The sequence below is a fragment of the Podarcis vaucheri genome (assembly GCF_965113315.1).
Source record: "Podarcis vaucheri genome assembly, chromosome: 3".
Classification (NCBI taxonomy): Eukaryota; Metazoa; Chordata; class Lepidosauria; order Squamata; family Lacertidae; genus Podarcis; species Podarcis vaucheri.
The window spans coordinates 71,365,908-71,380,097 of NC_138761.1; the positions used below are offsets into that span (position 1 = coordinate 71,365,908).

The 14,190-nt window shown below is 44.8% G+C and overlaps 1 protein-coding gene across 2 annotated transcripts; it reads left to right on the plus strand.

The window, feature by feature from the left end:
* The first annotated feature begins 3,144 nt into the window (after positions 1-3,144).
* FAM162B (family with sequence similarity 162 member B) lies at positions 3,145-13,371 on the plus strand. Of its 2 annotated transcripts, none has more exons than XM_082216594.1 (4): positions 3,145-3,455; positions 5,589-5,700; positions 11,112-11,283; positions 12,216-13,157. In XM_082216594.1, the coding sequence occupies exons 1-3, from the start codon at positions 3,290-3,292 to the stop codon at positions 11,254-11,256; spliced, it is 423 nt and encodes a 140-aa protein (XP_082072720.1). In that variant the 5' UTR covers positions 3,145-3,289; the 3' UTR covers positions 11,257-11,283; positions 12,216-13,157. The 2 variants fall into 2 exon arrangements, with proteins under 2 accessions (XP_082072720.1, XP_082072719.1); XM_082216593.1 differs by having other exon boundaries at positions 3,153-3,455; positions 11,112-11,220; positions 13,059-13,371.
* Positions 13,372-14,190: the final 819 nt, after the last annotated feature.

The window sequence follows — 14,190 nt, forward strand, 5'->3', positions numbered from 1 at the left end:
GTCACAGTTCCCCACAGAACACGGTTTGAGAATCAGCATGTTAGGTTAACAACTGAATTATTATTATGATTCTCTGTGGCAGCCCCTAGGTTGTGGAACTCCCTTCCCACAGAGGTGTACTTAGCACCTCCATTATACAGATTTCAGCAAATGCCGAAGACACACTTCTTTACTCTGTCCTTTGACACCCAAGGTGTGTATTTTAAGGACCCACCCTATTTTTGTGATTGTGTTTTTTCATTGTAAGCTTTTAACCTGTTCTAAACTGTATTTGAATTTGTTGTAACCTTCCCAGGGACCTCAGTACTCTGAAGATGAGTAATAAAACAACAATATTTAAGAACAGCTCCATAAAATCACAAGATGTGTTAAATACTGCCCCCTCGTGGCCAGGGTTTGTAGATACAGCTATTTGGGTGCGAACTGCAACTTGAAGCAATGTTGCCGCACTCGGCGACAGTCCTTTCCCCCTATTCCACTGCTGGCACACTTGGTCCAGACACCAGATGTCTGATTAAGTCCATACCTGGTACAATATAATGTCAGTCTTCTACCACAAGACTTTCCCATACGCACTCCAAAAGATATTATTCACTTTTAGCTTGGAAGTAGGATATCCTTATATCACCTCTATAAATGATTAGCTCTGATGTCCTTCTGGTATGCACTGTGGAAACTGAGTAAGTCAACCCATGCATTGTCTTCACACTCTCAAGATTGTTGCTTCTCCTGAAGGGGAGCCTCATTTTCTTTTCTAAATAGACCGAACCTGTGCGGTCTCTTTCTGTGCTGCTGCTTATCAAAGTCATGTGAGAGAGAACATCACTGTGGCTGGGCATTCCCTAAAACTGTGCCTGTCCCCAGTGGCGTAGCGTGGGTTGTCAGCACCCGGGGCAAGGCAAGTAATTTGCGCCCCCTAACCCGTGGATTTTAGCACTCGAGTGCGAGCGCCCCCCCAGATGTTGCGCCCGGCCCCCCTGCACCCCCCACGCTATGCCACTGGGGCTGGGGGCAAGCGAAGGAGCCAAGGACCCCCGCCAAAGGCTCAGCAGGAATTTATTAAATTTATTATTTGCGGAGCCCCCGCGGGCCTAGGCAGCCGAAGCCCCCTGCCCTCGGGCGCCTCCCCGCCCCCTCCTCTCCTTGGGCTGTAGGTGGAGCTCCAGATCCGGGCTTGGCGAGCGCCTCTCCTCCTCCCGGCCGGGTCCGGGGGGCTTCCAGCCGTGCTCCGTCCTCGCCCCCCCCGCTGAGACTTGCGCTGAGAGCCGGAGCCAGCGGCACCCCCTTCTGCCGGGAGACCCTCGCCCGCCCGCCGGCTTCCTCTCGGAGGGTTTTGGGGAGCGCAGGGCGTGGCGAAGCCCCTCGGAGCTCTCCTCCCTCCCAGTCGGCAGAAGCAGCCGCTGCCTGTGGCTGGGCCGAGGGGATGGCGGCGGCGGCAGGGTGCGGAGGCTGCCCGTGCCCGGCCAGGCGTTGGTGGTGGCGTCGGCGCTGCTGCAGCGGCTGCTCCTCCTGCGAGCAGTGAGTGGAGCGCAGCCGCAGCGGCGGTGGGGGGCGCGCGCACTAGGGCGCAAGGCTGGCGTGGCGGCGGGGAGCCCGGCGGAGGAAGGAACTTGTCCCTTCCCTCTGGACTCGCGCCCCCCCCAGATGTTGCGCCCGGTGCGGCCGGCACCCCTGGCACCCCCCACGCTACGCCACTGCCTGTCCCTCCCACTCCACACCCCCAGTGTTGCAGTAAATGTCAGTTGCCAGTCTGACAGGCTTTTGTACATGGAGTGTGGAAACATCACCTCGTATTTCACCCTAGGAAACAAAAATGACTTGAGCCATCCCTGCATGCAGACACATATCGTTATCATGTTTGTGGGGGACCTCCTTGAACCCAAGAAATTAATAAATGGTAGGGTTTTGATTATTTGGGATGTGAATGAAAATATAATATCGCCTTAAACTAGGGACAGGCAAATTTATCAATGCCAGAATCTCCCAGTTTCACATTTTTTCCAGTCTAAAGTTCAGTTCCGCACACTTCTTGCAATTTTTTAGAAAAGTCCTCATGGAATTCATCAGGGTATTAGTTTTAATTTCTTCAAATATGCACGTTTACATATTTTTTTTACATAATAGACATATTTTGCAAAGCAATTTCCTCTATTTTGAACACATTTCTGCATTTTATTTTTTATTTTTTAAAAAATGTGCATTCTTATGCATCATTTACTTTAATATATGTATAGTGGTGCCTCGCAAGATGAAAATAATCCGTCCCGAGAGTCTCTTCGTCTAGCGGTTTTTTCGTCTTGCGAAGCAACCCTATTAGCGGCTTAGCAGATTAGCGCTATTAGCGGTTTAGCAGATTAGCGGCTATTAAAGGATTAGCGGCTATTAAAGGCTTAGCGGCTTAGCGGCTAAAAGGCTATTAGCGGCTTAGCGGCTTATAAAAAGTGGGGGGAGCGGAAAAAATTGGAACACTTGCAAGATGTTTTCGTCTTGCGAAGCAAGCCCATAGGGAAATTCGTCTTGCGAAGCAGCTCAAAAACGCAAAACTCTTTCGTCTAGCGGGTTTTCCGTCTTGCGAGGCATTCGTCTTGCGGGGCACCACTGTATTTTGCACATATTACTCACCTGGAGAACTGGACTGCAAAATTCAGAGAAGTGCAAATTTCGAAGGATGGCTGCTGTTTTGGTTCATGTAGTGTTTTGGAAGGTGCAAATTCAGTAAGTTTGCCTTTAAATGCAAGCTAAATCAAAACTTTCTCCCATCCCCAGCAGAAGGTCTCAGGCTTAATTCCTGGCATCTACAGGTAGGGCTTAGAGAATTCATTGTCTGAATCCCTGGAAAGAAACTGACAGTCAGAATAGACAGTAATGAGCTAGAACAATTAATGGTCTCTGTAGCAAACAGTTTCCTATGCCCCCCCAAATACTGTATTAAAATACAAAATAACCCCACTAATATAAATGCAACAAAGACAATAAAATGCAGCTTCAACCTTGCTTTCTAGCGAAGGTTAGGGAAACCTGGAAAGGGATCCCTTTTTTATTTTCATTTGGAACATGGAGAAACACAGGAAAAGAGGAGGAGGGGAGGAAAGGTTGGCAAATGATCAAGGAGACTGGAAAACGCTTCTGCTGTTCCCAGGCATGGAGAGGCGGTTCCAGAGATGATAAAGGCAGATGCTGAGGAGCTGGATGTCATTTCTGGGCTGTTGTTTTTGCAGCTTGGACACTACTCGTGGGAAGCAAAGGGTTTGCTTGATTTCCTTCTTCACTCAAACGGGCTGCCCTCGCCATGCTGGCTGCAAGCGGGACCCGCATCCGTGTCCAGTTTGGGCGGCTCCTGGCGGAAGCGGGGCAACTCAGTGCTCCTGTGCGCCGGCCTCTAGGACCAGGGCTCCTGGGTTCCACGGCATTGTCCTGCACAGATCAGAACAGAAGCTCGGGGGCAACAGGTTCAAGTGAGTAGCTGGCAAGGACTGTTAACGCACCACCCTGTATGTAGTTTGATTTTGAGATCCCATCAGTGGTGCAGTTAGACGATTTTAGGCTCTGACCTTAATGGCGGCCCTGAGGAGAGGGAGATCTGCCAGCAACACTCTCCAGTATCTGCTGCTCAAGGTGGCTCCCTCATCCTGTCTAATGGCAGGGCTGGCCGTGATGTGCTGTCCAAAAGTGCACTGGAAGAAAAAGGGACAGGGTTCTATTGATCCCTGTGGGAATTCTCTGTGTGCAGTTGTAGATTCTCTCTCTGTCTCTCTGTCTCTGTCTCTCTCTCTCTCTCTCTCTCTCTCTCTCTCTCTCTCTCTCTCACACACACACACACACACACACACAGAGAGAGAGAGAGTTATGGTTGATTTTAATACAGTGGTACCTCGGGTTACAGACGCTTCAGGTTACAGACGCTTCAGATTATAGACTCCGCTAACCCAGAAATAGTACCTCGGGTTAAGAACTTTGCTTTAGGATGAGAACAGAAATTGTGTGGTGGTGGCGTGGCGGCAGCAGGAGGCCCCATTAGCTAAAGTGGTACCTCAGATTAAGAACAGTTTCAGGTTAAGAATGGACCTTCAGAATTAAGTTCTTAACCCAAGGTACCACTGTATTTATTACATCCGAATTAGAGTTCTTTGTATTTATTGACTTGAAAAGCTTTGCTTCAGTTACTGTGCCCAGCTCAGTTGCAATGATGGTTTGAAACTTTTTTGGGGTTGAATGTTTTGACCTGGCATAAGCAGCAACCCACTATAAGCATACAGAGTATATCTGGGGTTTTTAAAATTTTAAATATATATATATCCTGCCTTTTCCCAAAAACGATACAAGGTGATTTACAACACACACACACACACACACACACACACACACACACACACACACACACTCAACATTTCTAAAACCAACCTGCAAAGACCAATAACAATACAGAAAAATAGAATCTAGAGTGGATTGAATTTTACATTCATGCCTTATTCACATATATGCAAGAGAATATTTGGATCTTGTTTTTGATCCAAAGCATCTAACTGTGTGTGTGTGTTTTACACCAAATGCATAATGAAATAACTAATCTGGGCTACTCCAAAATGATTGAACAGGAAGCAGTAGCAACAACAAAGAAACCAGCAGCAGGGGGAGGGGAATGATCTGGCAGAGCAAGCTGGGAAGGGCATTTGTTCAACATGGCTGACCCTACCATTAGGCAGAGTGAAGCAGGTGCCTTAGGCACAAAGGGGGTAGCAAGCAGTGGGGGAGACGTTATAGGCCAGAGCAGCTTGCCCTATGCTAACCTGCTGGTTTCAGATACAGTGGAGGGCATTGTCCCATTTACAGTGCTGTAGTATGATTCAGCTGCCAGCTGGCTTTTGTAATTGAATGGAGGAAAGGTGTCATTTTATCCTTTGTCCTAGGCAGCAAAATGTCTTGTGCTGGTTTCAAGCTCAGAGGGCCCAATATCATTTTTTTAAAAATGATTACCCTTACTTGTAGTGAAGACAAACAGCAAGGGGGAAAGGATGATATTCCTCTAGGACACTTGTGTCCAAACTTTTTCAAAGAGGGCCAGACTTGATGAAGTGAAGGGCCATGGGAGCCAACCAAGGGGCCAACCAAAGTTATTGACCTTTTTTAAGGATTGAAGTTGCTGAGGTTTTTTTTAGGATTTTACCCCAGAAAATGAACTGCCACAGGGGGCCGCATTAGGCCCCCAAAATGGACTTTGGACATGCCTGCTCTAGGAATAGATTTCAAAGCCTTGGGGACACTCAGAACAGGGAGGAAGGGAGACCATAACACAGAAACAGAGCTCAAGCTATGCATACAGGAGCTCTCAGGTTCCTTCCTGACTTTTCCAATTAAAAGCATCAAGTAGAAAGTGAGGCTTGATTTGGCCCAAAATAAATCAGACTTTTTGCAATAAGGAAAGTGATGAGGAAAGGACCCTGCAAACAAGTCAGGATGAATGCTCCACACAGACGTTGTTTGGAAGTGGCTGAAATCTGTCTGTTTGTCTGTCTGAGCATAGACATTTATTTCCTTACCCTTTCCATGGCTGTGATTTGACATGATGTTCTGTCTACTGGATCTTGAAGCCGAGAAGGTGTACAAAGTGCCTGGCGGACACAAACCCTCAACATTTGACAAGAAAATCCTCCTGTGGACTGGACGCTTCAGAAAGGAAGATGAAATTCCTCCAAGGATCCCGTATGTACTTCATTTTATTCAACCACTAGAAACTACGCTGAGGAAAAACTACTGCCATATTTTAGAAGTAGTCACAATCCTTTAGTGGAAGGGAGGACAGGGGAGAATGGAAGACTTTTGAGAAAATAAAGCTATCCATCTAGCTCAAGAATAGTCAACATTGTTTTATCCAGATGTTGTTGGACTACAACTTCCATCATCCCTGACCATTGGCCATGCTGCTGGGACTGATGGCAGTGGGAGTCCAACAACATCTGGAAGGTCACAGGTTCCCTACTCCTGTTTTCCTTGTTCTGTAAGATGAACCTTGCAATCAAAACATACACCATGTAGATCAAAATTAATTGCTGGCTTCCATCAATGAGTTGCACTAAACTTTCCCAGATATGCACTCATGTATTTATATTTTGCTTTATTTATGTGCGATAAGAAACTATGGTCAATCCAGCTTTCCAGCCTATGTTCTTACTGCAAAAGTCAGGCAATGGGAATGTGACACTTGACTATCTCATGATTTGCTAAACTAGTGCTCCACAGAGCAACTCCCATCAGGGTGGACCTTAGTAATTTGCCTCCCTGTGCAAGGCCAACATTTGATGCCTTCTCTCCAGTCCTCATTGTGCTGGGGTTTGGGGAAGGAGGCGTAAGGGCTCTGAAAGGGTTCTATAGCACTCCCACCTCCTTCCCAATGCTTCTCTTGCTTTGGGAAGGAGACAGGAGGACTCTAGGACTCTGTCAGAGCCCTCAAGCCTCCTTCCTGAGGCTGGGCAAGTGTTTACCTGGCTTTGAGAAGGTGCCCTCCTCGGCAGCTGAGTGCCTAGTTCCACTGCACCACTCTATCCGCCTCTTACTCCCTTAATCCCTGACTATTGGCCATGCCGGTTGGAGCGATGGGATGTGAGCTGCTAGTGATCTACAAATAGGCTTAAAGCTGCCGATATTTTCCACTAGGAAAATTTAAATTTTAGTTGAAGAAAACCAGGATATGGCCTTAAGGATTTTGAAGCTTAGCTTATCGCACGTACAAGATGACATTTTTATTTTGCTTAGGGGCATGGGGGGAATCTGAAACGCAAACTGTGATCAAAGGCGGATGGTGTCCGTATTTGTTTATAAACTGCGTGAACAATGTGTTCTTGCCATCTCCACATTGGACTGCAAGGTTCATATTCCACTTAAAGGTCGGAAAGGAAATGAGGAGGAATGTGTGTCAGAGCATGTTTTATTGCCCTCTGTAAAAATGACAACTTTGATCACAAACACACACTTAAGTGAATGCTTAGGCTTACTAACTCATGGTTTGTACTCTTGTCAAGCACCATGCACGTTGACTGTGACACACACACACACACACACACACAAAATAATGGCTTTGCATATCAGCAGGCTTAAGCAATATATGTGAGTGAGATATTGGTATGGGGCAGTTTAGCATCAGACATGCACCAATGCACAGCTGAACTACACAGTCAACTTGATTTTTTTCAGCCTGATTTCTACATGGTCTACATGCCTGACGTGCAACTAAGGGCCAGACTAGACGTTGCAATGGAGTACTGCTGTCGCCCCAAATGGCTATTGCATGTCTCACTTTCCTCTCTAGGCTCTGTACTTCTTGCATGGCGTTACAAATTTCTGTGTTTCCCTGCGCCATTATGACACAAAGTAAGTTCTGCTGGATGTCATGGAGCGGGTACTGGATGCATGGTGGCCATTTTTAGTGCCAGCCATATGCTTATCATAGCGTCTAGGTTAACCTTGAGCACAGGGATAGGGGTGAAATTTGATTCTTGTTGCATTTAAAAGAGAATCTACTTAATTCTCACTTCCCAAACAACTTGTGGACCAAAACAAGCCATCTTTCATATCCAAATTTCTCCCAATTCTGCAATGCAGGTCTCCAGCTAAGCAACGTGTACCAAAATGCACATATGTGAGGAAAGTGTGCATAAAAATGCATATTATATATTAGCCAAAATAACATACAAAAAATGTCTTCTATTGCTTGGAAAACTGCGCACAAAATTGTATTAGAAGTGTGTTTATTAGGAGAAATTTGCAGTAAAATGCAGATGGATTTTCAAGAGAACTTTTTTTAAAAAATTTGAAAAGTAAACCAATGTAGAAATGTGGAGAACTGAAGATTTGAGAAGTTAAAAATGGAGAGAAACTCGTTCAGCCATCCCGCACTGAGCCACAGAACGATGAGATATTTCATGCAATAACCATCCTGGTGTCTGTACAATTTCATGAGCAGTTGCAGGACTTCCCCATATTCCTGCAACTCCAAGCTTATGCAAAGCAAGGTACTACCTAAGTGCTGACTCAGCCCTTCTTAAATTTTATCCATGTGTTCTTGATTTCTGGGGAGTGCCTTCAGCTGAATGCATTTACAGTCCCCTTTCAAACTTCACTCAGCGCATCAAGGATGGGCTTGGTGGGTGGCAGGATGGGAATACATGGCCCTTCAGCCCCTTCTCAGATAGAATTTAAGACTACAAGCTTTCTCTGTTACCATCGCTTCAGAGCAGCCACAGCAGCAAAAGATGTGGCCTGCTTGCAGAATCATAATAGCAATGGCCAATGCCAGGCAAACAACTCAAAGGCTTGCATTTCCCTGTGCTACATGTGGCCGAGAAGACTGAGGATGAAATCACATTTCTAGGGCATTTTTTCGTGTGCACTCATCTACTCCCACATTCATTTCCTTGAAAAAAATCATTGTTTCTATCCTGTTGAAATACAAGCATTTGATAAGCTAAATGTAACATTTTCTGCTGGCTGTTCATCCCTGTCACCACAGAAAAGCGCTGTGCTTTTTATCTGTTTGTGTTCCTGTTTGCATGAAGAGATCATCAGCTGTAACTTTTTGACCTTTAATAGCAAAGGATGGTTGTAGTGTGCAGCTTCCCATGGCTGTTTTTAAAATGAAAGCAGGCAAATACTTTTGCAATGACAAATGGGTCTTATGTACCAACAGTATTACTCAAAATTACACCATTTATTTTAGGGTTGCCATTTTTAGGAAGACCCCAAAATTGTTAAGATTTTTAGACAAAACCCAATGTTTTTTGTTTGTTTTTTACAAAAAACAAACAAACCCCAGGATTTTTCAATTGACTTGCCTAACACGCAGGACTAGTGATGTATGGAAGTGAGAGCTGGACCATAAAGAAGGCTGATCGCCGAATAATTGATGCTTTTGAATTATGGTGCTGGAGGAGACTCTTGAGAGTCCCATGGACTGCAAGAAGATCAAACGTATCCATTCTTCAGGAAATCCGCCCTGAGTGCTCACTGGAAGGACAGATAGTGAAGCTAAGACTCCAATACTTTGGCCACCTCATGAGAAGAGAAGACTCCCTGGAAAAGACCCTGATGTTGGGAAAGATTGAGGGCACAAGGAGAAGGGGGCAACAGAGGACAAGATGGTTGGACAGTGTTCTCAAAGCTACCAGCATGAGTTTGACCAAACTGTGGGAGGCAGTGGAAGACAGGAGTGCCTGGCATGCTCTGGTCCATGGGGTCACGAAGAGTTGGACACGACTAAACGACTAAACAACAACAACAACAACATGCAGAACAAGGCACCAGGTGTCAATTCTGCCTTTGAAATCCCAGTAATATTTGGGGAAATCAGGACGTATGGCAGTCTTAATTTATTTACAGACTCTATAAGTGTCCCTTTTTTACAGGCACATCAGGGCAGTGAGATGCAAATTAGGGGTTTACTCTGAATAGGGCAAACATTGGCTACAGCCCTCCCCTTCCACTGCTCCTACCATTCTATAATATTCATAAGCTGTGACATTTCACTAGTTGGGATCCCGTTTGAATTTAATTTTTAATTTAATATTGGACCGCTTTGAGCCCTTCCTCCCAAACAATTTGGGGGGCCCTGAAACTGTTAGATCCTGCATTTAGGGAAAGATTACAGGGAATCGTAATAATGTCTGTCTCTCTTGCTTTTTTATGCCTCTGGTTTAAGGCACTGATCTGCCGCTTCAAAACAGTTCCAATTAGTGGGCCATGAAATAACAATTAGTTGATTTAACCCAACAAGTTCGTGCTTTGCTCCTCTCGCGGCAAGTGACTTAGTGATTAATGGGTTTAATGGGCTGGCCTGTTTTTGATTTGTTCAATTCTAAATGCATTTAGTCCTTAATACTATGAAATCCATCTGCCCGCAGGTTTATCTACAGTCTTGTCTCCCCACACTGAGAAGAGAGGAGCTCTGAAGCTTCTTTCCCAATATTCAAGGCTGCTTTTACAAGTGTGGTTTTTTTTGTGTGTGAGGTATTATAATAACAAACATATTTTGTTTGTGATGCATTCACACAGGAATTGGGAAAAATTGGATTTGGTTTGTATTTAAAGCCAAACCTACCTAATTAGCGTTTTTCAAAGCAATATGCGTACCAAAATACATACAAACGTGCTTCAAAAATTTGCATTTGTCATAATTTTGCAATCCGGTTCTCCAGCCAAGTACAGTAATGTGTACCAAAAGGCATAACCTAGGATTAAATATGCATATAAATGCATACATTACTGACAACCACCTACAAAAATGCAATATACTTGGGAGAACTGATCTGCAAAAATGTCAGTTAGGTAAAATTTCATTTTAAAAATCTGTATGCCAAGAGAAATTCTCTCCAAGATGCTGATAAATTTTCACAAGAACTTTTTTAAAAAGCACACTAATATGGAAATGTGGACAACTGAACTTAAGATTGGAAAAATGAGAATCTGAAATGGACAGATCTGTCCATCCCTAAGTGATACTCCATTCCAAAAACTTTATTGGGAATTCAGCATACATAAAACCACATCCACATTGATTTCAATTAATTATGTCACTTTGAGACTTCTTTGTATAATGTGACAAAAAAACATAAATGCTACTACTGATAATAATTATTCACAGGAGAAATTCAGTAAAAGCACAGAAGTCAGTGGTCTTCACTCCTAAGCAAGGCAGCAATCCTAACCAAACTTACTTGAGAGTAAGCCCCATTGAATTCAATAGGATTTACTTTCAGGTAGAAATGGTTAGGGCTCACAGCTCAGCAGATTATATCCAACAGGTGGAATGAGGAAGGCAATTTTCAGCATTTTCCCTGCCCCCCCCCCAATTTTTGCTCTCACCCACATAACCAAATATGGCTTTAATTACAAATTACTAAAAAAAATACCCCCAAAATTTAGTCCTTATGTATCTTTTGTGAGTATAAACAAAGCAATTAAAAACATTTCAGTACTTCACACATTAATTTAGTATTCCTTAGCCTTGGGTGCTTGTCCCCAGAAGCTGGAAGACAATTCCCATAATTGCTTGCCAAATTTGGGTGGCCCAAGGTTGTTGAAGAACACTGCTCCAATTGGTTCCAACCCAATTTCTTTTGCAGGCCCGAGATGCTGGATGCTGCAAGGAACAAAGCCCGAGTAAAGGCCTGTTACATTATGATTGCCCTGACAATCATGGCTTGCTTTGCTGTGATTGCCTCTGCTAAAAGGGTATGTATTGTTCCATGGGAAACTTCTGGATTTTGATACAATTTTCTTTTAAAAATTGCAATTGTTAAATTGATTTCTGCCTAATGTTACAATGGCTTCACACTAAACAAAAAACACCTTTAAATAAACTAGAAATAAAGATCAAGAGAAGTAATAGCACCACTCTCTTCTGCCTCGGTCAGACCACATCTGAAATACTGTGTCCAGTTCTGGGCACCAAAATTTAATATTGACGAGCTGGAATGTGTGAGGAGGAGATTGACCAAGATGATCAAGGGTCTGGAAACCAAGCTGTATGAGGAACGGGTGAGGCCTGTGATGTGATAAAGGTAAAGGTAAAGGTACCCCTGCCCGAACGGGCCAGTCTTGCCAGACTCTGGGGTTTGTGCGCCCATCTCACATCTATTGGCCGGGGGCCAGCGCTGTCCGGAGACACTTCCGGGTCACGTGGCCAGCGTGACAACGCTGCTCTGGCGAGCCAGAGCAGCACACGCAACGCCGTTTACCTTCCCGCTGGTAAGCGGTACCTATTTATCTACTTGCACCCGGGGGTGCTTTCGAACTGCTAGGTTGGCAGGCGCTGGGACCGAACGACGGGAGCGCACCCCGCCGCGGGGATTCGAACTGCCGACCTTTCGATCGGCAAGCCCTAGGCGCTGAGGCTTTAACCCACAGCGCCACCCGCGTCCCTTGTGATGTGATAGCCATCTTCAAATATCTGAAGGGCTGATACATGGAAGATGGCACAAGCTCCAGAGAGTGGGTCCCATGTCAGTGGATTCAAATTACAAGAAGAGAGATTCCGACTAAATGTTAGGTGGTGGCCTCTCCCTTCACTGGGTGTTTTAAAACAGAGGCTGGAAGGCCATCTGTCAGGAATTATTTAGCTGTGATTCCTCCATTGCAGGGGGTTAGACAAGATGACCCTTCCAACCCCACAATGCTTTGATTCTGTGAAATATCTAGTCTGATTCTGTTTACTATCTGGGCCACAGTGTGTGACCATCAGACTTATTACTCCTGCACGTTTGTTCGGAACAAAGGCCAACTGCTGCAGCAGTTTCTTTCCAAGCCATTGCATTATGTTTTGGCATGAGGTATGTCAACGCTACTTAGGCTGGGCAGTCAACAGTAGTGCTCAAATGAGATAAACTGCTGGGCAAAGGATTCATCTGCCGTCACGTCAGGAGTGAGGACAGTGGAGACTGGTCCATTTGGGCAAAAGGGGCACTGGCCCATCAACCTTGGTCTGCTCTCTTCCAGTTCCCACCTTACTTACTTGTGTCTCAGTGTTGCCCCTTGTAGAATTCAGATGAGATGGAGGCAAAACTAGATTTGTTAGCTCTGCCTCTCTCTTGCTCTGGCACCACCTACTGTTGGGCTCCCAGCCTTCCACCCTACTAGTCCCAATGGGCACAAGGCACCCCTGCTGCTTTCAGATGTTGCTGTACTCCAGCTCTCATACCCCTTCACTGTTGGTCGTACTGTGTGACTGATGGGTATTGGAACATCATCTTGAAGGCACAGGGTTGCTCTAGGTTATTGGGGCCACCGCTTGGTTTTCATGTTTATACCCAATTCTTCCTCCAAGGAGCTTAGAGTAGCATGCAAACTCCACTCCTACAAGGGATTGGGTAGAGAGTGATTGCTCAAAAGGAGCTTCCTACTGGTTTGAACCCAGATCTCCCTTGTCCAACACTCTGCACTCTTACAGGTCAAATTTCTGAGGATGCTACGCTTGCAATGCCAGCACATGGGGCACCCTATGTGGAATAATGTCTATCTTTCAGCTATTCCTTTCACTGTGCCACTATGAAGCGGATGCTCTACTTTTGCAGGCTGTTGAACGCCATGAATCCCTCACAAGCTGGAACTTAGCAAAGAAAGCCAAGTGGCGTGAAGAGGCTGCAACAAGAGCAGAGGAAAAGGCAAAATAAGAGCCATCTGCTCTTGAAATTGGAGCTGTGCTGGGAATGAAGAAAACACACAAAATTGGCAAGTTAGCAAAAGATATACCCTCCAGGGGAAAAGCTGAAGTTGAACACAACTTACTACTAACAACTTTCATTTCCACTTGTGTAACAAATACTGGGAGAGAGATAATTATTTTTTTCTGCCACAAGTGAATAAATAAATCAAGCTCGGTCGAAAGTTGGCTCTGAAAGGCTTCATCTGCTATTTTGCTTCTATTTGAACTTTTAAGGTATTTGTAGTTAAAACTGAAAACACAGAATTCCATCAACCGTAGCAGTGGCTTTTCTGACTAAAATTCGTTACTCAACAAAATTTGTCCTGATATTGTTGTCTTTGTCTGTTTGTTCCCTTTACAGTGGTACCTTGGGTTACAGATGCTTCATGTTACAGACTCCGTTAACCCAGAAATGGTACCTCAGGTTAAGAACTTTGCTTCAGGATGAGAACATAAATCGTGCAGTGGCAGTGGGAGGCCCCATTAGCTAAAGTGGTACCTCAGGTTAAGAACAGTTTCAGGTTAAGAACAGACCTCCAGAATGAATTAAGTTCTTAACCCGAGGTGCCTCTGTACATCTTGATGCCTCTTGAGAGATCATTGCCGAACTTAGCATGAGGGCTGCCAGGGTGGGGGTGGCACTCTTCATTCATGTTTGACACCACCTGCCATTTTGAATCAAGATGGCAGTTGAAGAATAAGGACTTTATAGGATTTGGTGCAAATGAATTTTACAAGATTTTCTCCTGTCCCATCTGATTTTCCCAATCCCAAGTGGTATAGTTAAAAACTTAGTAAATTAAAATTGTAATGGCTCTACATGCCTACATATGACCGAGGGCAGGAAATATAGATAAACTTACTTCTGAATAACCATGCATTGGGTTTGGTTGTAAGCCTTCCAGTAGAGATTTCTAACAGTGCAGTACATGCTTCTGGTCTGAAAAGTTATTATAACTTATGAAGAAATACTGCAAGTTCTAAATTCAGAAGACACACAC